At 42.8% G+C, this 23,678-nt stretch overlaps 1 protein-coding gene across 1 annotated transcript; it reads left to right on the top strand.

Moving 5' to 3' along the window:
* The first annotated feature begins 12,900 nt into the window (after positions 1–12,900).
* Positions 12,901–17,458, top strand: MAD2L1 (mitotic arrest deficient 2 like 1). Its single transcript, XM_006272335.4, has 5 exons — positions 12,901–13,046; positions 13,269–13,415; positions 14,306–14,426; positions 15,186–15,289; positions 16,540–17,458. Exons 1-5 carry the CDS (start codon positions 12,974–12,976, stop codon positions 16,710–16,712), a joined length of 618 nt encoding a protein of 205 aa, XP_006272397.1. The 5' UTR covers positions 12,901–12,973; the 3' UTR covers positions 16,713–17,458.
* Positions 17,459–23,678: the final 6,220 nt, after the last annotated feature.

Here is a 23,678-nt window from a genome sequence, read left to right on the forward strand (position 1 = left end):
TGGCATGTGGTATGTTGCCCAAGGGGGGGCAGGGGAGGTAAGGGAGGTTGGCCCCAGCAGCACCTTGGCTGGCTCAGGCAGCCTTAACTGGGGTCCTGTGGGCCTCTGGGGGTTGCAGCCACCGTGATCCTACAGCAAGGAGCCTGGCCAGCAGCCTGAGTGTGGTTCAGGGTGGCCAGGCTCATTTCAGGTGGCATGTACTGCAGCAATGTGCACAGTCCCCCTTTTTTTAGGTGGAGGGGTTTTTAAAACCAAGATCTCCTGGTGTCAAACCCCCCCTCTCCCACAAGGCAAAATAGCAGCGTGAGGAACACCTGTATGTGTGGCACGTGTAGTGTGCAGATGGGTCTGCAGCGCCACATATCACACGTGCATGCTCATTTGGACACACTTCTTGTATGTTCAGAGCAAGGAAAATCATCTATGTCTGTCACATAGGAAGGCACTCCTTGTCTGTATCCTTAATTCTCACATAAGTTTTATCAGCGATGCAGGATCATGAAATAATTTGTGTGGGATCACAAATAATAAATCCCTTTCTGGATGATGCAGGGACTTTAGGGCCATTGTTTATGATCCCACTTGATCTGTTACATCTAAATAAATTAGAGGTTAGGATTCTTGTTCCTGAACATTACACATTTGTCTGAATTAACAAGTTAATAAACTTACAGCTGCTTTAGTTTATACCTGGTGTCTGCATCTCATTCTGTTATGTCAGAGTTCTTCTAGGAAGCTACTTGGAAATTAGCCTGTTACTACCATGATGCTTTGAGAATCCTTGCTAAATCAGAAGAGGAAGGCATATGTTGAGGGACAAAAGGAAGGAAAACAGATATCCTTTTTTCAAGAAAAAATTCCCTGACATTTCCCCTATTTCAGAAGCACAGCAATTCAGTTTTTACCAAATAGACCACTTAACACTATTCTACTTAATGCTGCGGTTTGCAAGTTAAACCTAGGGAGCCTCCAATTTTTTTGTTTTCAGATGTTTCAAGAGTACATGATGCAAAATATCAATCATCTACCTTTCTATGTATTCATGTAACAGCACTCTAGATTTTTCATAGCTTTGATAGACATTAGGGCTGGAAGGGACCTCAGAAGATCATCAGGTCCAGCCCCCTGCCCCAGGGGCAAGGTGTCAGCTGGGGTCAAAGGATCCCAGCAAGATAAGTATCCAAACATTTCTTAAAAGAGTCCAGAGTAGGTGCTTGAACCACCTCTGGAGGGAGTCTATTCCAGGCCTTGGGGGTTCAGACAGTAACAAAGTTTTTCCTTATGTCTAACTTAAAATGGTCTTGAAGGAGTTTATGACCATTGGACTTTGTCATCCCTTGGGGCGCTCTGGTAAACAGGTGTTCCTCCAGTTCCTGATGCACACCCCTATGTACTTACAGGCTGCCACCAAGTCACCCCTGAGCCTGTGCTTCTCCAGGCTGAAAAGTCCCATAGCTCTCAGCCTCTCTTCATAAGGCCTTTTCTCTTGCCCTCTGATCATGCACATGGCTCTCCTCTGAACTCTCTCAAGCTTCTCCACATCCTTCTTGAACTGTGGAGCCCAGAATTGGATGTAGTAGATACCTTAGGTAAGATATGTAGATATCTTAGGTAAGATGCAATATTATTCCCTTTAGTCATTGAGAATATCACCAATGAAAAGCAATGGAGTTCAACAGTGCCATCATGACAGAATTACCAGAACTGACACATTAAAATTGAAGTGGTAATAAAATATTTGAAGTCACTTAGAAATCTGTGTATTATATTAAAACACATTTAATCCATTAGCTAGCCTCTCTATTTCTTCCCCACACCCACCCTCTTCTAATATTTAAAAACAGAACAGGCTTTCTAACCATTTCCAAAGGGTCTATCTAGGTATTACTATTTCTAATGCTCTTTATAAAAGGACAGTTTTGAATTTAATGATAAATTGAGATACAGCAAGTCATAAAGCCTGAATGATTTCAAAGCAGTCCGATGTTATTTACTTGTACTTATTTGTACTTATTTTACAAGTAGGAAAACTTCAAATGTGAGAAGCACTTGGGAGCCAACATAAACCAGATTAACACCCACCTTCCAAATTACCAGTCTTCAAATGCTTAATTGTGATTGACTTAAAGAACCTTAGTCCAAATGATATAACATTACTCTTTTCTTCTATACCATAACATTATACAACATTGATATGTTTTCAAGGTAGAAACAGCCCATTAATATTTTGCTTTGCCAGCCACTGAAATGTGATTCCTGCACTATCTGGCAGTCCTCTTTGTAACTGTCAACATTTAAATTCATTTTACTATGACAGAAACCAAAGTTAAAAATAAAAATCAGAATTTTTCATATGGTTCATTAGCCAACTATTAATGGGCCAACATATAACAACATTTTTTAGCATCATTAACCTATGCTATAGTTTCAAACACCACATGAAGCATTAGATTTCCCTTTACTTTTGTTTTCTCTGGAAGACACAAAAAAGAGCTGAAAGGAATATAATTCAAGTGAGTAGCAGTATTTATTTTATACCATATAATTTCAGTAAATATATTTCAGTAAATATACAAACTAAATAGGAAATGATGATCCATAAGCAAAGATTCCATGCTACTCCACTGAATGACCTTGCAGTGATATTACAGGTACTTCAATGTAGCCTGTGCATCTGCACCCACAGCTGGCCAAATTCTGTCATATTTTTCTCATGTTCGTAAATGAAATGTGCATTTTGCCATAGATGCTGACTTTTCAATGTGATGTAAGGTGAAAATCATTTATCCAAAGCACAACACTGGGAGTTTTAAATTGACAAATGATACTATGAATATCACAAATGCCAACAAAAGGCCAGTTAAGTGCCAGTCTCAGCAGACTTGAATTGTGAACTAAGATCGTGCTCCTAAGAAAAATACTAACAGTGAGTGCATCTATATGAGACATTTTACTGCGCAGTAGCATAGTTTACTACACAGTAAGCATGTGTGTCTACACATGCACACACTTACTACTTAGTAAACTGAGTAAAACTGCTCAGTAATCGTGAGTAAATTTGCAACTTGCAATGCAAGTAGCAAATTTACTTGAAATTACTTACTGCGCAGTAGCACTCCTCTAGATGCCTGACTGGAAGCAAATTTGCTCACAGTCAACCAGCCACCAGGGGGCAGGAGATTGCTCCCTGCCCCCAGGAGCTGCCTGCTACCAGTACAGGCTCTACCACTGGAGCCCAGGTGGGACTATGTTCTCCTGCCCAGCAGCAGGGAGCCTCAAGCCCCCTGCTTCATGATTGCAATTGGAGAGCAATTATCCTTATCTCCCACCACCAGCTCTGTGGCCCCAGACAGGCTGGGAGATGAGGATCACCTGGCACTGGCCCTGTGGTTGCAGAACTGGTGTTGGGAGATAGGATCTCTTAGCACCAGCCCTGCAGTCCCAGAGCTGGCACTGGGAGATAAAGATCTCCCAGCATCGGGCCCGTGGTCATGGAGCTGGTGCTGGGAGCTCCCTGCTGATGGAGGCTGGGGAGCTTCTCCAGCCTGTTCCCACCCAGTTCCATGACCACGAAGCTGAGCAGGGAACAAGCTCCATGCTCAGTGATCATGAAGTGGAGCAAGGCTTCCCAGCCCCTGACCCGTGATTACAGAGCAGGGTCTGGGAATTGTCCCAGTCAGGGGCAGGTCCCAGCCCCATGCCCTGATCTGCCAGTGGGGCAGCTAGTTTGCTGCTACCCCTGCAGCTCTTTCCAAGTCCTCTGGCCCTGGGGAGCTGGAGCCAGGAGCTCCCTGATGCCAGGACAGGGGGACATTGTCCCCACCCCAGCAGCAGGCAGCTCCCCGAGGACAGGGAGCAGTTTCCCAGCCCCAGCCAGGAAACAGCTGTCTCCTGGCCAGTTGCTCCCTGCCAGCCCCTGGGCTGGCACTCAGGGGGAACCTATAGTTCCCCCTGGTAGCAACAGGGGCCCATTGCAGAACCCCAGAAAGCAGGAGCAGTTTGCTGCCATTAGCAGCAATCTGTTCCCACTTCCCTGCATGCGTGGACACCTGCCTGAGAACATTTACTTGTGAGTAAACTGCTCCGGGATCTAATTCACGTGTAGAAACACCCAGTGTGAAAGGAATGTATAGAGGCATTGATGTCTCTGAAGCAGTTGTAGCCCAGGTAACTTGGGTATATACTCCCCTTCTCCAATTGAAGGGGATTGTTAGCTGGCAGGTGTGCTGTGGGGGAACTGCAGACCGCTCAGTTTCCCTCCGTCCCTATAGATCCAGGCCAGGACAGTCAGGGGACTTAACTATATACAAATTTATTTACATTAACTTATCACAAGGAAAAGGAATGTGGATATAAACATATGTACAATGTACATATATATTTATAAGACATCTAAACCAGTAACATAAACAATACCCTCTGGGTAAATGACATAAAACCTTATAAAAGTGCTCCAGATACAGTTAAGTCACAGGTAAGTATCTGATCTGAAACAGAGAAACCCCAAAGATAAACACAATCCTGAGGGGAAACCCCAATGCCCTTGGGCTTTTCCCAAGTCCTACGAAGAAGCTGGTAACTTTAGGGGGGCCCTCTCAGTGGGACCTCCCCTTTCAGGAGCCCTCAACTAACGGGGGGGGGAGGGGGACTCCCCCTCCCCTGTGGGAATCCTCTTTTCCCTGCAACTCACAGCTCCCAGGCCTGGAGGGTGGTCTTTGTCCTCTGCACCATACTGCTCTCTCACCTGCAGTGGGCTTTGGGGGGGGGGGGGGGGGGGGGAAGAGTATGCAGCTCCTTTTACATGCTCCAGGGCTCCGCCCCTGAAGTCTTCCAGACCTGAGTTTTGCAGTCTTCAATCAGGTCCACAGGGCGGGGGAACTCCTCTCCCCCTCCCCTCAGGAAAGGGGCATGACTGAACTCCTCCCGCTGCCTCCTGATTGGGGGATGAGCTCCACCAATCAGAACAGCAAGATTTCAAGCCTGGGACTCAACCAAAGCTCCAAAAGGCAAACCTGCTACACAGTAATTCTTTTTGAAAAATTAAGTGAATTTGAGTTGAAGAAAGGAGAATTTCATGCTTGGCTATCAGCTGGAATGGCAACAGTTTGCACTACTGAAAAATATTTACTTGAGGGGAAAAGTAAAGGTTAGATATATTGGGCATAGTGATGAACATGGAAAGCACCATAATTAAACAGCCATAATTAAAATAATATGTATTATCTACATATAGATTACATTCCCCAAGCTGAATTTTCAGTGTTCAATTTTCAGTTAAGTATTTCCTTGATAACCTTCTCATGTATTAAAAACCACTTACCTAAAACCAATTTAAAGTGCATATTGAGGGGTGAAAAAAATCTATTTCAAGTACAAAAGGAAAGAGCATAGATTTCACATGTAAACAGTGCCCTCTTCTGGTAGTTAGAAGCAAAGACAACACAAAAAAAAACACCCAACCCTATTTGATTATTTCTGAATGACACAGAAACATGCCTTTGGTAAAGAAAACAGCTGATAATTGTTGTGCATCAGTAATTAAAACAGTTTTCAAAATTATAAATAAAATGATTTCACTGTGAAGTAAACTGCTTCTTCAATCAATGTACAGTTTTCATTGGGTTAGTCTTAAGCCCCAAATCAATTTCTTCCTACCAGGCCCAGAAAGTCAGTTGGATATGGTTTAGAAAACAACTGCAGAGCTATTTGCATCATTGAATATTAAAACTAAATTTTTTTTTTAAATCTGGTGTGCTATATATACTAACTTTTAAGTTAAAAACTTAATTAAAGAAATTGAATTAAAAAGCCAGATTTCTTTTTTTATGGTATTCTTTGTTATTTAAAGTATGGGGGAATTTTATAAAGAAAACACTGGGATTCAGGTAATCACACCTAATTCCTTTAATTAGAGGAACTATAGATAAGGGAGAAAAATCTGTTGGATCCAGATAGTTTTCTCTGAACTTATTTCCAACTGTGTTTCTCCCCCCTCCACCTCCCCACCCCGGAAAGGTTTACAGTATTTGTTTAAAGCATATACTTGTTCTTTAGAAAACTGTAGGTGAAAGAGCACTGGATTAAATGAGTTAAAATAATAGCCCATGATTTATATTGTTAAAATACTTTTAGCCTACTAAAACAGAAATATAATTGTTTAAACTATTTTGATTACTGATATATTGTACTGATACTTATCCTGTTTTACAAAGGGCACCTTTCAAAAATAAACCGCAATAAAATTAAGTTATATCAACAGAAATCAAACCAGTAATATATGTCAGAAAGTACAGAATTTCACACTTAGTGCTTAATTTCCTTACTGTTTGACTGACAAGTAAAATATAATACCCACTATTTAGGTAACTGAGGAGAGAGAGGTGGAGCAGGAGAACTGAATGAATGGCCTTCAGTTGCAAAACAGAAAAGTCCAGATATTAGTGAGCTGTCATAATTATTGTGCTTTGCTCTAACCAGAAATTATTTAACATTGTTGGTACCTACTTCTGCAAAACAACAGGTTTACCAAGAAGTAATGCACCTTTCACACTTTATTTCTAGTGTATCCTGGTAACAGCTGAGTTATTTTAAGGACCAATCCTGTCTTGGAACAAGAGGATTGATTAGATCAGGGCTGGGGGGTTATATGTGGCCACCAAGAGGGTTAATTTGTGCTGCCTTCTCTTCATAGGCAGAGGAGGAAAAATTTATTTGGGGAGGGGGGGGGCCTGAGCGCGTATACGCATGTGCATTCGTGTGCTCGCCCTCTTCCCTCCAGCCCAGCCCAGCAGGTAAGTCTGTGGCAGAAGGGGCAGGGGGAGGGTGTAGGGGCTGGAGGTGGTAGATCAAAGGCAGAGGCAGGGGCTGGGGTGAGTAGGGCATCGGCTGGGCCAGGTGGTGGGACAATCAGAGCCCATGTGGCTCATCCTGGGGTGTGGCGGGGCTCCCACCACTGTGCGCACCTCGGAGGGCACATGCTCCCTCCCCATCTGTGCACAGAGCAGAGGCAAATTCCGCTGTGCACTAGGTTTTGCACGCCACTGCAGCTGCCCTGGGAGCAACGCAATGACATGTGCATCCCACCGCCAGGTGAGCAGGGGACACAGTGCAGCCCAGCAGCGGCACGCACATGGCGTCATGCCAATCCTGGGGCGGCTGCAGTGGCACACAAAGCCCAGAGTGCAGCAGCAGCCACCTTCACCTTGCAAACAGATCGGGGAGCACGTGCCCCCTGGGCCACCACTGGGGTGCGCACAGCAGCAGGAGTCCCCCCTCACCCCAGGACGAGCCACCTGGGCTCTGACTGTCCCACCACCTGGCCTGGCCAGGGCTCCATTCACCCCAGCCCCTGCCTGTGGCCCATTCCCTCCCTCACCGCGGAGGCCTCAATCTGCACCCCCCCACTCCAGCCCCTTTACCTTCACGGAGTACATTGGTATTTGCCTGCCATGCTGAGCAGCCAGTGATCCACACACCAGGCTGCAATCCTGGTTGTGTGTGCACTCCTCCCCAGTCCACACCCTGTCTGCAGCTGCCTGGAGCCCACAGCTGGGCTGCCTTGCATGCCTTCCCACTGCTCTGTGTTTGGAGGACTGAGCCCAGTTAGCCCAGCCTTCCGCCACCTATGCTTCATCTCCTCTTCCCTCTAGGCTCCTGCTCTAGGCACCACTCCCTTCCGCTGCTTTAGCTACTGCCACTTTAACCAGAGCTTCAGCTTCTTCTGTCTATCCCTAATGGGAACAATGAGACCTGTAGGGCTGAGGACCCCTACAGCTGAGGACCTGGAGATCTCACAGGGTATGGGAGAATCAGTATGGATTCATAGATTCATAGATTATAGAGTCAGAAGGGACCCACTGGATCATCATGTCCGACCCCCTGCCCCTGGCAGGAAAGAGTATAGAGGTCAGATGACCCCAGCCAGGTGATTATCAAGCCTCCTTTTGAAGACCTCCAAGCTAGGTGACAGCACCACCTCTCTTGAAAGCCCGTTCCAGACTCTAGCCACCCTTATTGTAAAAAATTTCTTCCTAATGTCTAACCTAAATCTACTCTTCACTAGTTTGCACCCATCTTTCCTAGTTACTCCCTGAAGCGCCCTGGTAAACAATGTATCCCCAATTCCCTGCTGTCCTCCCCTGATAAATTTATAGGCAGCCACAAGGTCACCCCTCAGCCATCTTTTGTATAGCCTGAAGAGATCCAGATCTCTCAACCTCTCCTCATAGGGTCTTTCACGGAGACCACTAATTATGCGGGTGGCCCTCCTCTGAACCCTTTCCAGTTCCTGTGTCCCTCTTGAAGTGTGGCACCCAAAACTGGACACAGTACTCCAACTGCAGCCTGACTAGTGCTGCATAGAGGGGGAGCATCACCTCCCTTGATCTGTTGGTCATGCATCTGCTAATACATGACAAGGTGCGATTGGCTTTGTTGATGGCCTCATTGCACTGCTGGCTCATGTTCATCTTGGAGTCAGCTATGGCTCCAAGATCTCTCTCAGCCACTGAGCTGCTGAGGAGGACATCCCCCAACCTGTAGGTGTGCTGGGGACTCCTCCTTCCTAGGTGGAATACCTTACATATATCTTTGTTGAATTGCATCCTGTTCCGTTCCATCCATTGATCTAACCTGTCTAGGTTGGCCTGTAACTGCTCCCTGCCCTCTGGTGTATTAACTTTGCCCCATAATTTGATATCATTTGCGAACTTGGAGACGGTGCTCAACACACCCTCGTCCAAATCACTGATGAAGATATTAAATAATACCAGCCCAAGGACCGAACCCTGTGGTACCCCACTGCCCACCTCCTTCCAGGTTGAAAATGACCCGTCAACCACCACTCTCTGGGTGAGGTCCCTAAGCCAGTTAGCCACCCACCTGACTGTGTAGGTGTCCACTCCACAACCCGTTAGCTTCCCTATGAGAATAGGATGCGAAACTGTGTCAAAGGCCTTCCTAAAATCCAGGTAGATGACATCAGCCTCTGCTCCTGTGTCAAGGCAGTGTGTGACCTGGTCATAAAAGGTGCACTGGTGGGAAGGCACATGGCATAACAGGGGAGCACGTGACACAGTGCGTAAGGTTTGGTAGTGCTGACATGATTCAGAGAGGGAGGCACCCATGGTGATATATACTACCCACATCGAAATGTGCAACATGGGGCCTGGGAGATGTTTGGCCCCCAGCTACATGGAAGTTAGACAGCTCTAGACTAAAGGACTTCTCAAGGTCCCATCCAGTCCTACTTTCTATTATTCTATTTCCACAGAATGCAGAAAAACATGGAGCTCTAATGAAAGAACAATTGTGAAGCCTTCTGAGCTGTAGATCTAGATGCTATAAAAGGCATGCTTACCTAAAAACAGGTTCAGTTTGTAGCAGAAGCCAATATTAAAATGGAAAGAATGTTCTAATGAAGCCATGAAAACAAGGGAGAGAAGAGTAGAGAGGTCAAGTATGATGGAAATTATTTTAATTTTTTTTTTAATGAGGGGAATAGTGATGTCATCTGCTCTGAGTAGAGGATAGCAGCTTACTCAAAGAAGGCAGCAGAAACTTCTGTTTATAACAAGCACCCAAACTTACACCCCATTACAAGGGTGCCTGCATCAGAAAAAAAATCATTTCACCAAAAGAAATGGAAGCTGAAAATTTGATTCTGATGTACAAACATAAGGCATGCTGCCGTCAACAAAGGACTAAATTAATTGCACTTGAAATAACTTAACATTTTAAAAAAGAAGGGTAATTTGACAGCAAAAAGTAATGTAAATTAAAAAGTATTAAGAAAAAAAATAAAAAAAATTAGGAAAACTTTGCAAAATGAAGGGAAAAATTACATGTTCTTATTTATCCTCAAATTTAAATTAGAAGCTGACATGTCAAATAAAAGGTAGATTTATTGAGCTAAAATATACTGCAATGCAAGGTAAATTGATGGTTTGGGGAAAGAAGCACATCCATACATGGAAATAGTGTTAATGGCTAAGGGACCAGGCATAGAGGAACTCTATGAAAAATGCTATGGCAGTGATTCTCAACTGGGATTCTGTAAGATTCTCTTCCTAAGGGTGCCATGGGATGCTGAATGATATTAACGCTGTTCCATATGCAAATACACAATTCACAAACTAAACCCAGAGATTTCGAATAGGAATCTCTTCAAATATAAGATCTTTCCGACCTGTTGTGTTTTTTCTGAGTTCTTTGCTCTATTATTTTTCTACAGTGAAAAACTAAATTAAGTCTTAGAGGTGACATTTTCTGAGGGGTGCCTTGAATCTAAAAAGGTTGCGAATCTCTTCCATATGTGTTAGACACTGAATGCTACTTGGTGAAGTTTGGATACCTCTGGTGATTATGTGCCTCTAGGACCTCCCATACTAATCGTTTTGAGATGAATTGCTAAGGTTATATGACATGATATCTTATCTCAAAATGTCTCTAATTTTGCTCTAACTGAGGGGTTAGACTTCTTGTGGTCAAATATATCCAAGGTAACTTACTGCATCAGGACATCACACAGCAGATGTGCATTTGTAAGAGTGGTGATTTAAAGAAACCCAACTATGTGAAATTCTGCTTCACACAGTTAATCATAAAGTAATTGGCTGCTCAATATATTCCTTTCCTAGAGAACTTTGTATGGTGTATCCTCAAGCTCTTGACTGGTTATCAAAACTCAGAAGTTGACTGTAGCTATTGCTGTTTTACATTCTAGAAAGAAATATGCATATATTGAGTTCTTAAATGAAAATACTGTAAATCTGATGCATCACACAATAGAAAATAGCATTTGAAATATTTGATTTTGCACAGATGCAGACATGTACTTGACATATGTTTATTGGTAAACTTCTGCTGATCATATGACTAATTGATCCTATATTTTTTGGTGGGTAGCAGTTTTGATAGACGCACCAGTTTCCAAATATCAAAATGTGGACATAATTATTTTGTAGAAATATTAATTGTAATAAATGTAACACAGAATGGATAATTGTAACAGTATGCAGTCATACAAAAGTATGAAAGGCCAAGGAGCCTCATGAAAGGCATAAAGAAACTCAAAAAGATGTGTGCCCAACACCCATATATTAAGAAGGAAGGTATTTATCGCCAAGCAAAATTATGCTTTTAAGGAGAAGGAGTTTCCTATAGCACCTGAAATTAAGAAGGGGACTTAGTCAAGAAAAGTGAACAATCCCTTCAGAATGATTGTAGGTTGAAAGTGGCGTGTATTTCATTCTACTGTATTTAGGAAAGCAAGACTTTCTTCTGCTGAATGCCTGAACTTTAGGTTTTTATATCCTTTACTAACACAAGTAGTATGAAAGGCTATCATACCTTCCTGTAGTACCAAAGACCTGATTAGAAAGAACACATGCCTCTACCCCCATTTATAAAAATCATAATGCACATGCCTTTAATGTCTTATTAGCAGGTTTTATTTGCAAAAGTGGTGTCAATAACGGAAATGGGATTTTTTGCCAGAATAAAAACTAAATGAAAAAATGCTCTGCAGCTTCAGATTTGTGGATATTATCTTTTGATTTGAGGAAGAGTACTCCAGTGAGTCTAGTTAAGCAGACTCAACTGTAAATTCATAAGCCATAACTGCATTCCAAAGTAAAAAGTAAGTTTTAAAAATTCCCTTGTTTTAAAGATGATTTTATTAAGGGTGATCTAGTTCAATTATTTGAAGGCCAAGTACAAAATAGAAACAAACACAAAGTAAGTGTATTCTAACCACTTCAGAAAACTCCCTTGAAGAATACTTATTCCCTCCCCAACCCCTGCGCAGACACACATTCAAAGGAATTTTAGTACATTGACTTTGAGTCATTGAGCTTACCTTTCATACTTATAAATTATATTAGAGGATATTTTTTTCAGTTTACTCAATGGCTCTTTATTTGCTATTGTGTAGGATAGAAACTACAGCTTGCCTCATTCAAGGCTTGAACAAATCTGTTCCTCCATAGCCGTATTTTCTTGTTGAGCTTTTTGTGGCATCCTACCTACCCTTTGGTGGTCTCTTAAATGGAAGGCAGGGTAGACATGCACCTTATAAACTAATTAAATCAGAGATGCATAAGCTTTTATGAGACGGAGTACACTTCATCATATACTGTGAAAGGAGACCACAGAGCAGTCTATCAAACAGAAGTGATACACCTTCTCTATGGTCTGGCCACATTATGTTCTTCTACTCCAATTTGAAGTGTCTCCTCAAAAGCCTTGTGCTTTGCTACTCACAAGGAATCCTGTTCTGTTGGTGTCCTGTCCTGTTTGCCAGGATCAATGGAGCCACACGCAGTCACTCAACAAGTTACTATAGGCAGAAGACTGGGGTCACAACCGAGTATGCCTTGCAGTCCAAGGCCTCAGGCCAAGGGTTAAGGCAGTAAAGTGGCCAGGGCAGATGGGAGATCAGAGCCGAAAGGTCCAAACACAGCAGGGTCAGAAACAATGGCATGGCTAGGATCAGGCAGAAGCAAACAGGAGAAGGGAAAAAGTCAGGCAAGAACAAGGTAAATGTCCAAGAAACGCATACACAGAGCACTGTTATTGCGAAACACGCACATACTTCATACAATATGCATGCACACTTTCCCCCGTTATTGCTAGGGACAAGTCCTAACTCTACGCTTCCAAGCACTCTTGCCCTAGCCACTCCAGGGCGGCACTAGAGAACGCTCCCTCAAATGCCAACCCCGCGCGCTGCGTGCCGATCTCTGAAGCGAGACCCCCGCAAGCCAATGGAAGGGCACCCAGCCGGTTCGCTCCGCCCACAAGGGGAAGAGGAACCTGTCGCGCATGCGCAGCGAGGCGAAAAAAACCCTGCGCATGCGCTGGAGAGAAAGGCATAAGCGTGAGCGGCGGCGACTTGCCGGGCGTGTGCGCATGCGAGAGTACAGCGTCTCGGGGGCGGGGCCCAGTTTGAAGCGGGTGGCGGGGACGTGCGCCCATGGCCAAGCAGCAGAGCCGGGAGCAGGGCATCACCCTGCGGGGCAGCGCCGACATCGTTGCCGAGTTCTTCTGTGAGGAGCCCCCGGGGCCGGGAGGGAAGAGCGGGCGTCAGTGCCCGCGCGGGAGGGGTGGGGGAAGCATCGGGACGCTCCGGTGCCCCCCCCCGGCGCCATGTTGGATCTCGCGGGGGGAGGGGCAGAGCCAGGCCGCGCCTGCGCAGTAGTGGGAGAGGGGTCGGTCACCTGCTCACCTGTCCTCCCCCCCCCATGTCTCCTCCGGCGCATGCGCGGCAGCTTACGGCATCAACAGCATCCTGTACCAGCGCGGCATCTACCCGCCCGAGACCTTCACCCGCGCGCAGCAGTACGGCCTCACGCTGCTCGTCACCTCCGACCCCGAGCTGCAGCGCTACCTGGGCAGCGTCGTGGACCAGCTCAAAGGTTGGGGGGGGGCAGGGAACGGGGTAGACTCCGGGCGGGGCCGGCCCGAGCTTTGCTGCCATCTCACCCGCTGGGCCCTTGTTCCTGGCTTGCATTTGCAACCTCAGCTCAGTGCACTAAACAGTTGCGAGTCTGGTTTGTTTCCCAAGCTTGGGCACTGCGAAGATGAGCTTTGAGAAGGTGCCCAGGGTGAAGGAGCTGACGTTTCTCGCCCGCATTGCATCAGCAAGGCAGGTGAAATAGAAATGCCCCCCATAGCAGGAGTGGGATTTGTGTCCATTCAGGGGTTTGGAGCAGGTCACACAAGGAGCCATGGCTAAAAACAAGAGGTCGGGTTTCTCGTTGGTTAGACCAGGATTTGACAGGCTGAAAACGGATAATGGGTTTAATTTGGGGCTGGTTAGCCTGACTTGAACCAGGCGTTGAAAACACCTTTGTAAGGTTTGCTGGGAGTCACAAAGCTCAAATCTCCCCATCTGCAATTCCAGGGCAGCTCCAATGACTTGCCAATTAAGCTGCCTGGGTAAGGGCTGTCCTGTGCCTGTTTTGAAGCAGGACCAAGGTCTGTTTTTACCTAGTTGGTCTTTTTGTTCCAGGTTTTGACTCGCGTCAGTTAGGACCAGCCTAAATCTGGGTTTAAAAATCCCATTCATCCTGCCCTTTAAGTTTGACCTTCTCCCTCACTGACACTTACCTTTCTTACTCTGACTTTTTGATTAACTGCTGAGTTAACTTTAAATTGAGGGTCCTCAGTATCACTATTTTGCTTTGTAAACTGCCCAAGTATTAATGCAGGGCTGACAAAGGCTCCTCTACTTAAGTGCTGCCTTTTGCTGGTTTAGAGGGTCTCCTTTTTTTCTGATATGTTTTTCTCCTTCTCCTCTTTCCAGACTGGCTGTACAAGTGTTCAGTACAGCGCCTGGTGGTGGTCATCTCTAGTATTGAAAGCAACGAGGTCCTTGAGCGGTGGCAGTTTGACATAGAGTGTGACAAAACTGCAAAAGATGAGAGGTAAATGTAATGAACTGCACCATTGCAAAGCTGTTAGTTCTTACAAGCCCTTCCTGCTGGCCCCTCTGACAGACAGTTAATGCAGGTGTGAGCTCCTTGGTTCATATATTGAAGTGCCAGAGTGAATGCATTTTCTTTGCACTTTTGTTTCAAGATGATCCATGTCAATTTCTTAAAGCATCTGGGTGGTGGGGAGACATGTCTCTGAGGGTAATTATACTTCACTAGTAAATGTTCTGTATGTTTTAAACCAAATGAAACAATTTGACCTTGGATGCATGTGTAATTCATACCTGCAGTGCAAGCCACTAACAATGGAATTTTTTGTTTTTTTGTTTTTGTTTTTGTTTTTTTTTGTGGTGGGAACCTTTTCAGTATTATAAAATTATTAATTTATTTAACTGCTCCTCTGCTTACATCATGCTTCTTCTATTTGGTATTAGTTGCTTTGCTAGGAACATTATCATATTAACTCAAAATTGCAGGGAAATTCAGAGCAGTGCTTAAAACTACAAACACTGTGTAACACCACACAGAGCAGTATTGAACTAAAATTTAAAAAAAACTTTGACTGAATTTTCAAATCCTTATTATCCAGACTGTTTTGTTACACTGTTTATCCCATTGAGACTTCCGGTTCTTGAAACAGAAACTGTTTCACAACTTATGCTAAAGATAAAGCTATATTTGGAGAAACTTTCCAGTATAACAAAAGCCTCCTTTCTTCTCTGTTAAAAGAACTTCTTGTTTCTGTTGTAGCGCACCAAGGGAGAAGTCTCAGAAAGCTATTCAGGATGAAATTCGATCTGTTATCAGACAGATAACTGCCACTGTAACTTTTCTGCCTTTATTGGAAACCTCTTGTGAGTAGTCTGAATTTTTGTATTTACTCAGGCCTGAGTGAACAACTCCATCCCTGACATGAGATTGCCAGCTTCCAATCTGAATAATATACTATGTATATATTTAAATACTAAGCACTCCTGCTTTTTGAAGCCAAGGATATTAAAAAAATAACACTTGAGTAGAGTTCTTCAACTGTGTACAGGATGGATACATGTTTAAATGTTTTAAACTTCCAGTATTTTATGTGTGCAGTTACTTTTTGGGGGATCTTAGAATCATTTTAGTAGAAGACAGACTTATTAAGTTAGATATTTGTAAAACTTTCTAGTAAAATGAGTTTTCAAAGAAGGTGGGATGTAATTCTGAATTACTTTAAAAACATTTTAAGCACAGTTGCTTATTGCTGTGCCTGGCAACCAATGGTCTGTGGGCCAGATCCAGCCCCATCAGGTTCATGGGGTAGAAGTGGGGTAGGAATTGACAGCATTCTTTAAAAAGGTGTATTCAGGGGCACATAGTGAGCAAAGTACCAGAATTCCCTTAGAGAGTCTGCACCATCCTACTGCAAACTTCCACTTACCTTGCTGCCAGATCCACAGTTATCTGGGGATTGGGAGCGTGTAGTGACAAGGGAGGGCACAATAAGAGGGCATGAGACTTCCCAAACCTGGTGGGCAGCACTGGGCCAGAGTGATATTCAGGGACATTGTGTCAGGGATGGCAGGGTTGCAAGTAGCAGTCTGCCTTAGGGCTGAGCCGTGTTACTTCAGCCTACCCTTTGCAAAAGGGTAATTGAAAAATAACTTGTCTCACCATAGCAAAAATGTTAAGCAAATTGCCCCTACATAGTTTAACATTGATATGACTTGGATATAGAGTTATTTTTTTGAAATGAATACTTCAAACCTGCTACTGTGTGCACTATAGTAACTTGCACAAGGAATCCATTTTTCTCGACTACTAAGAGTCTTCTTCCTACCTTTAAAAAAATTTAAGGCTTAATGCCTTTTTGAAGACTTCTGATATCAGGCTGTTGGTCCTCAGGATAAACAAAAGATCAAAATGGTTATGGATATGAGGGGAAGTTGAGATTAAACAGTTCATGTTGTTTTATTTTTAGCTTGGTGGAGTGTGACATGGGAAGTAGGGTTTAGGGGAAGTTTCTGGAAAGCAGCCCTCTCACAAGTTAAAATAGATCTAGATCTTGTGCAAATTAACAGCCTGTTTGAAATATACATAACTATTCACTGCTTACCTTTACCTACAGGTGCCTTTGATTTACTGATTTACACAGATAAAGATCTGGTAGTACCAGAAAAATGGGAAGAATCAGGACCACAATTTATTGCCAACTCAGAAGAGGTGCGTCTTCGTTCCTTCACTACCACTATCCACAAAGTAAACAGCATGGTGGCCTACAAAAAAGATTCCTTTCCTTAACTAGGGAAATGTTGTTGATGTCTATAAAAGGTCTTTAAAAGCTGCCCATATGAACAGTACTGAATCCTTAATAGGGTTACTATATTTTGTATCTCAGTTTGGAATTAGAATAATAGCACAAAGCAGTCATTTATTCACGTTAATACTGTGCTGGTGTCATACTTGTCAAACCTTGGAACAGGGAATAGAGGATTTAATAATGTAGTAATTATTAGTAATATGATATTCTTATTTAATTTTGGCGCACACTGTTCAGTGTGTTAGACTGCCCAGAGTGGTATCAGTTTAGCCCTTCTAAACTGTATATTATGATTCACTTCATGTAAAAAAAACAAAAGAAGTGAGTGGCATCTATCTGAAAGCAATCTTCAGTAGCATGTTGTAATATATGAAACATACACTTCTAATAGATTTCTGAAAATCCATTCTTACTTGCCCATGGGGGGGGTGGAAAGTATTTCTGGCAAATGATTGCAAATACTGATACTATCAGACATAGTCTGGGATAAATACCTTGTAAACATCTTTTGTAAAGTTCTTGCTGTTCCTGTCTTTCTGTCCTTGGTAAAACTGTCCAGTTGATCCTCTCAGCACAGAAAGCTCTGAGAGAGTAATCATCATTCTCTAACCTATGCAATGATTTGGCCTAATAATTGCTCTTTAATTCCTCAGTGTCTGTCAAATGTCTTTTATATGTTTGTATTCATGTTTTATAAAATAAAGCTTTGAGTTTTTTGTAATGTAAACATTTGTACCTAGTTTTTGTGCAATGTGTGGGAAGTGCTTGTCTTTCCTGACACTTCAGTTACCTAAATCTAAATGCAGATCAAGCTTTGTCATCAACAAGGGTTAGTAAGTACTAAATGGCTTCTATCTTATGGAGATGTAACAAGAATAAGGGTGGAGGACAGGCTGGGGAGGGGGAGTTAATTGAAGATTGATATAACAAGATCTTCAATCCTGCAGTGATCCTGCTTTCAGGATCAATTCACCAGATTATGCAGAAAACGGTTTGAGTTTACCCACTCTAGGGGTGTGGTTAACCGCTTGCTTTTACATAGGTTCTCAGCAGGCTGTGGGCCAGCCTTTAGAGGTTGTAAAACATGGTAACTAGAGTATGTGGAAGCAAAACTAGTAAAGTCTTCAGATCCCTAACCTAAATTGTCTGTGCAACTTCATTATTTACGTGTTGTCTCCTTGAACATTTGCACATCTAAAAGCATCATAAATATGCTTATATATCACCTGCCCAAAATTCCACTATTCCAGGAATGGCCATATGTGGCTCCCAAGCTCCTGGTCTAGGTGCTGCTACTGCCAGTCTCCGCTGCCTGCTCCCACCCCTGGGGTTGGGACAGCAAGGCCTCTGGGACTAAGGAAGCCCTTTTTTGAGGGGGTGGAGATCTGGAGATCTTGCATGGAGTAGGAGCACTACTAATATGGTGCACCGTGGGGGGGGGGGGACATGGCATGGCAGGGGGACCCACAGGGTGGGAGGTGCTGGCAAAATGCTATGAGGGACACCAGTGGCAAGGGAGAACCCATGAAAGGGTGTGGCCCCTGGCCACTCAAAATTGTATAGTGCAGGCCTGTCCAATTAAGTTAACTAATGGTGCATGTGTAGTCTTTAGCAGTGTATCTTAACCCTCCAACATACTTCACATACAGAGTACTAATAGTCAAGTCTGATAGTTCAAATAAAACTTCATTGGAATACTCAGTGTTCTGATTGAGGACTCTTCTGCCCATTTCATGCTCAACCATTTGGCAATGAAGCTATTTATTGAAGCATTTGAACTTTTAAATGGCAAAGCTTTCTTCCAAACTTTTTACTGCTAAAACTTTCCAATAAAAACAATATGCAGTCCAGAAGATGAAATAAGAGTAATATAAATGACAGCAGGCAGCAATTTGCAATGGCAAACTTGCATAGCCATTCTTAATTGGGCTTGTTAGCTTGTAAAGTCCTTTTATTCTCAAGTGCCTTAAAATGTATACTAGAGTTGCCAGCTCCCCATATAAAGTTTGACACTTCCCATTGTAAGATTTTTCTGCTCAGTTGCTTATAATTGTGCCAAACCTTAACTGCTAAGGCTGAAATTTTCCAGGTCGTGCATCTGCCAACATTGTTCAGCAGTGTCCAAGAAAGAGGTGGTTTGCCATGTAAGAAAAAAAAAAAAATTGAGCAGTTTTAAAAAAAAAAAGGCTGTGTTTCAAAGTGGTACTCAATTTGTAGCTGAGAAGTGGCCTTTTTGTAAAGTGAAATGTTTCTGTGAAAATGTCCATATTTACTGAGCTATATGCCTATCAAAATTCAGTTAGCATATTTACAGATGTACTAGCCCAGCAGCTAAAATACCTGAAGACTATGTATACTGAGTGTGGGTCATCCTTCCAAAGCACACAAAGAGGCCTAAACTACACCTACATTTCCACAGGATAACTGAGCATTTTCCTGTCTGGGGTTAGAGTGGTTCAACAGGACTCTTGTAATTGTGGATCTTGGTTGTAGGCAATGAAATGGGAGGTAGGGAATCTCTTCCCCTTGTGCTCCCAGTTTGATCCCAGGGATCATGGAAGATAAAGATTCCTCAGTCAAATACAGAAATGTAGGAATTATGAATTGTACTGTAATTATATAGTAGATTTGGGACATCAAACATATGGCCTGTGGGCCTGACCACCTGGTACAGGGCTGGAATCAGCACTGTGTGTACTGCAGTGCTGTGTACTGCCAGATCAGTCCCGAGTGCTGGTTCTGGGGCTGGTCTGTATTGAGCTGTGCTGGAGCCAGTGCACAGGACCAGTCCAACAAGGAACTGTATGCATCCTACATTGGCCTGTGTCACATAAGCAATGCATGCAGATGGACCAGCTCTGTGCGCTGCCTGCAGCATGCCTGACCACATTCTAGAGCTTGTGCTGTAAGCAGCACACAGGACTGGCACAAGCTACATGTTGTGCACCACTGGGGGGGGGGGCAGGCCCTAGCTCTGGCACTGTCCAATCCAGACCAGTCCTAAAATCAGTACTCAGGGCTGGACCAGTAGAATGCAACATGCAGTACACATCCCATGCCAGCCCTTTAGGCCACATGGAGTACCCACAGCAACAGTTCCAGTCCATGCACCATCTGGACTGCAAGCCCCAAAACAGGGCCAGCACATGCTGCAGAGAGGCTAGTGTGGAGAGTGTGCCCTGTGTGCTGGTGGAACCCAATCCAGCCTGTCAGGCCAAATGAGGTTAACACCCCTCTTGTAGGTGATGGGATATTATATTGGGTATGAGCATGAGTATTCCAGAAATCTGCGTTTTAAGACAAGACAGACAGAAAAGATGTGATGTTGTTAGGATGGAGTGTGATAAACCATAAATAAAGTAATGTAGAAGAGAAGGTGGGTCCAAGAATGGACATGAAACCCATGTGGTTTTGCATATTGGGATTGATAAAATAAGTAGTAGTTTCAAACTAGTTATAATCAGTTGTTAGAACTCAAAAGGAGACGATGTAATGAGATATCTAGGCTAAGATGGAGAAAAGAAGGATTCTTTACTAGTAGGAGCTGATCTGCTGAAGCCAGCCAGCTTGAGACATTCAGAATTTCCTGTTAGCCCAGTTGTAAGTATTCTGATAAAATGTTTCTAACTAACAGTGTAGGTACAGTCATTAATAAGTGTTGTAATATTGCTATCTAATACGCTGTATTTTTATAGTTATTTTAGAACATTCACTTAATTGTAAAACACCTATTGGCCCGACTATGGCAGTAGCTCAGTCCAATTCCAACAAGATGCAATGAGAGTTGAATTGTCCCAATTTATTCATTCTTACATGAGTTTTGGGGATGCATCACAAGGGAAAAGAAAACAAGGAAATCTGAGTAAACTGCATCTGACCTGAAGCATCGGTTAGAGCAAGAAAATGGGCAGGAAAGAAATAGGAGCTTGGACAAGGTACAAATGGGTGTTTCAGAAAATTACTGCCCTTCAAAGCTTAGAATGGAAGTTATAGTTCCCAAGCCTTTTTTGTCTATTTTTTGTCAGATATCTGTGGCAGTTTCTTGCTGATGCACAGAGAAGAAGACCACCACCTATTGTACTCAAGTGGTAGAGGCAATTTAGTGTGGACAAAAGGCTTGCTCTTACCAAGGCATCCCTTTTCTTTAGACAATAGGAGAGTCTCAAGATTATTATATCAGCATTTTGCCAAAGGGCAAACAAAATCTTGGTGATAAAAACCCTAATGAAATTAATTATGGCTGGTTTTAATATTAATATCATATATTAATAAAAACTAGCTGAAGTAGGCATTAACCATAATATATTGAGCTTACAGAACATACTGAAGTGCTCTAAAGATCCCTCTTAGATTTGATTTAACTTTTACTGAACAGGAAAAAAAAATGTTTGTAAACATCTACAGACAAGGACAAAGTTGGAGATGAGAAAACGATATAGAAAAAATAGGCAAGTTGAAAAAATACTGTGGAATGGCCATAGAATGAAATAAGATATGTGATCTGTATCACTGATTCCCAAACCATGGCTCAGACCTTCCAACGATATCCATGGACATGGAAATTTTTTTAATTTAAAAGTAAGGCTGCTGTTGCAATGGTCCAGATTGGCCAGAAGAGCAAAACTGCCTAATTAGCTTGTCTACACTACGTTGAGAGATACAGTAAGAACAGAAGATGCATCACACTGGGTCAGACTACAGGTCTATCTTGTTCAGTATCCTGCATTTCGTAGTGGCAGGGTAGATACTAAGGGTAAGAGAGCGTGCAAGGTCTATCCAGTCTAATTCATCTATTTTCCTTAAACCAATAATCAGAAAACAGGACGTTCTAAGTTGGACATAGTACTCCTGCTTAATATCAAAAGCTGAACATATCCTGCATGAATCTGTCCAATTCTCTTTTGAATCCAGTAAAGCCATCAGCATTTATAACATCTCCTCTATGGAAGTTTCTCCATACTCCTGATCATCCTTGTTAGCACTAAAGTGCAATTCCGAGTTCTTTTAAAGTTTTTGACTACATACTGAGAAATGGTTGAACCAGGTGTTTTTGTTTTGTTGGGGTTTTTTTTGCATAAGCTTCAACCATGTCTGATAATACAAAATGCTAAATCAAATGGGATACTTTTAAGAGACTTTTAAAATTTGTACTAAAAGAACCTTTGCATGCTGGCATCTAGGTGCTTCTGAAAGATAAACTATGAGACATTTTGCAAGTCTTCTCTTAGCTTGTCCTGTGTACCCAACAAGGTACAGGACCAAAATAAAATGAAGTCTGAATGTTAGTTTAGAGGCTTTTGTTAATTGCATAGCAATCAAAAGAAATCAGACTACAGTTTAGTGTTAGCCCTAGGATTCTCACTGTAATTAAAACCAGTTACTTACTGGAGGAAAAAGCACTACTCAAGATTAACATTTTTATCTTAGCTTTTCACAGTCCAGGTCCAAACCCTAACATTCATAGATTGTAAAGCCAGAAGGAACCTTGGAAGATCACTGAGTTCAGCCCCCTGCACCAAGCAGGAAAGAATAACTGGGAGTCAGGTGACCATAGCAAGGTAGTTACAAAAGCTTTTGTGCATTTGCTCAATTTTGAGTCTGAATTTTATGTTAGGTCTTACATTAGTCAAACCCTCAACTATTGTGATGCGAGAAGGGGAGAAGGAAAGAAACTAAGATCTTAAGCCCAGCACCCTGCTTGCATAACAAGCAAATGAAGAGAATGTTTCCTTCCCATTGTCTCAGATCTTGTATAGAAGAAGCAAATGGGGAAAAAAAAAAAACAACCCACCAGAAAACTCCAAAGCATTCTACAAAAGAAGTGTGTCATTTCACTATGGGATGTAATTTTAAACCAATAAGTCAGTTCAAAACAGCTGGGGATACTTAACCTGAATGAAACTTCAGCCGATTCCGAACAAACAAAATGAAGGTATAACCAAATAAACTAGTCTTGAATGTGAAAGATTATAAGCTCAAGGCTTTGCCTTTGTTTAAAAGCCAATTTAAATTAAACTGATGTAATTTCTCTATGTAGATTATGCCTTCTCTGTTAGGTTTTCTGATGTCACTATTCAACAATGAAAAAGGTTTTGAGTGGTTAACGTGATGAGTGAAAACAAGCAACAAGAAAAGAGGCTTTCTTAACATGAGTGAAATGTCCTGGTATAAGGATTATGAGGGGAGGAGGGGGGACAGGGGGTAAATCAAAACACAAGTAACATCTGCATACTTGGTAGGAGTCTCCAGTACCAGAGTACAAATATGGTACATCTCCAATAGCCTTTGGACTTGTACCCTCTAATATATATTATATAGCATAGGGGGGAGGAGGAATGGCTTGCTCAAGACCACAAAAGAGGCATACATGCATTTCTCCTCACTCCAGTATGAACTGGTCCATCTTTCCCCTAAGAGCTTGTAAGAACTTAAAATCTGAATTCAGACTTTTGAGCAACATCCATCTGTCTAAAATGATCAGGATAAAGCCTACTTCTAAACACACAAGGTACAGGGAGGGGCATTGAGGGGAGCACTCATTAACAAATTTGCCATTAAAAGGAAGAGATAGCATCTCAAATCTGGATTTACTAAAACCTAAACTCTGGTTTCAACTCATGGCAAAATTTATCCATGCAACAATTAATGCTGAAGTTACATGAGAAAAAACATTTTTACAGAAATACAGCAGGACTCTTCACCTCCTTCTATTAATACTATGTGAGATTAGCAAGCCAGTCTCAGCCCTTCCTTTGCTACGTTAACTAAAGAATTCAATGTCTACAACAGTCAGCAAAAATAATCCTCTCCAACTAATGTAACCCCACTTTACTTTTACACAGTAGTCAGTGAACCGTTCTATTTCCTGTGCCATTACTATCTAGGTTAAGGCACATCAAACTCCCTGGTTTAACATGAGCAGCCGCTCAGTTTCACTGCAGAAATCT

Source organism: Alligator mississippiensis, chromosome 2 (genome assembly GCF_030867095.1).
Source record: "Alligator mississippiensis isolate rAllMis1 chromosome 2, rAllMis1, whole genome shotgun sequence".
NCBI classification, from domain to species: domain Eukaryota; kingdom Metazoa; phylum Chordata; order Crocodylia; family Alligatoridae; genus Alligator; species Alligator mississippiensis.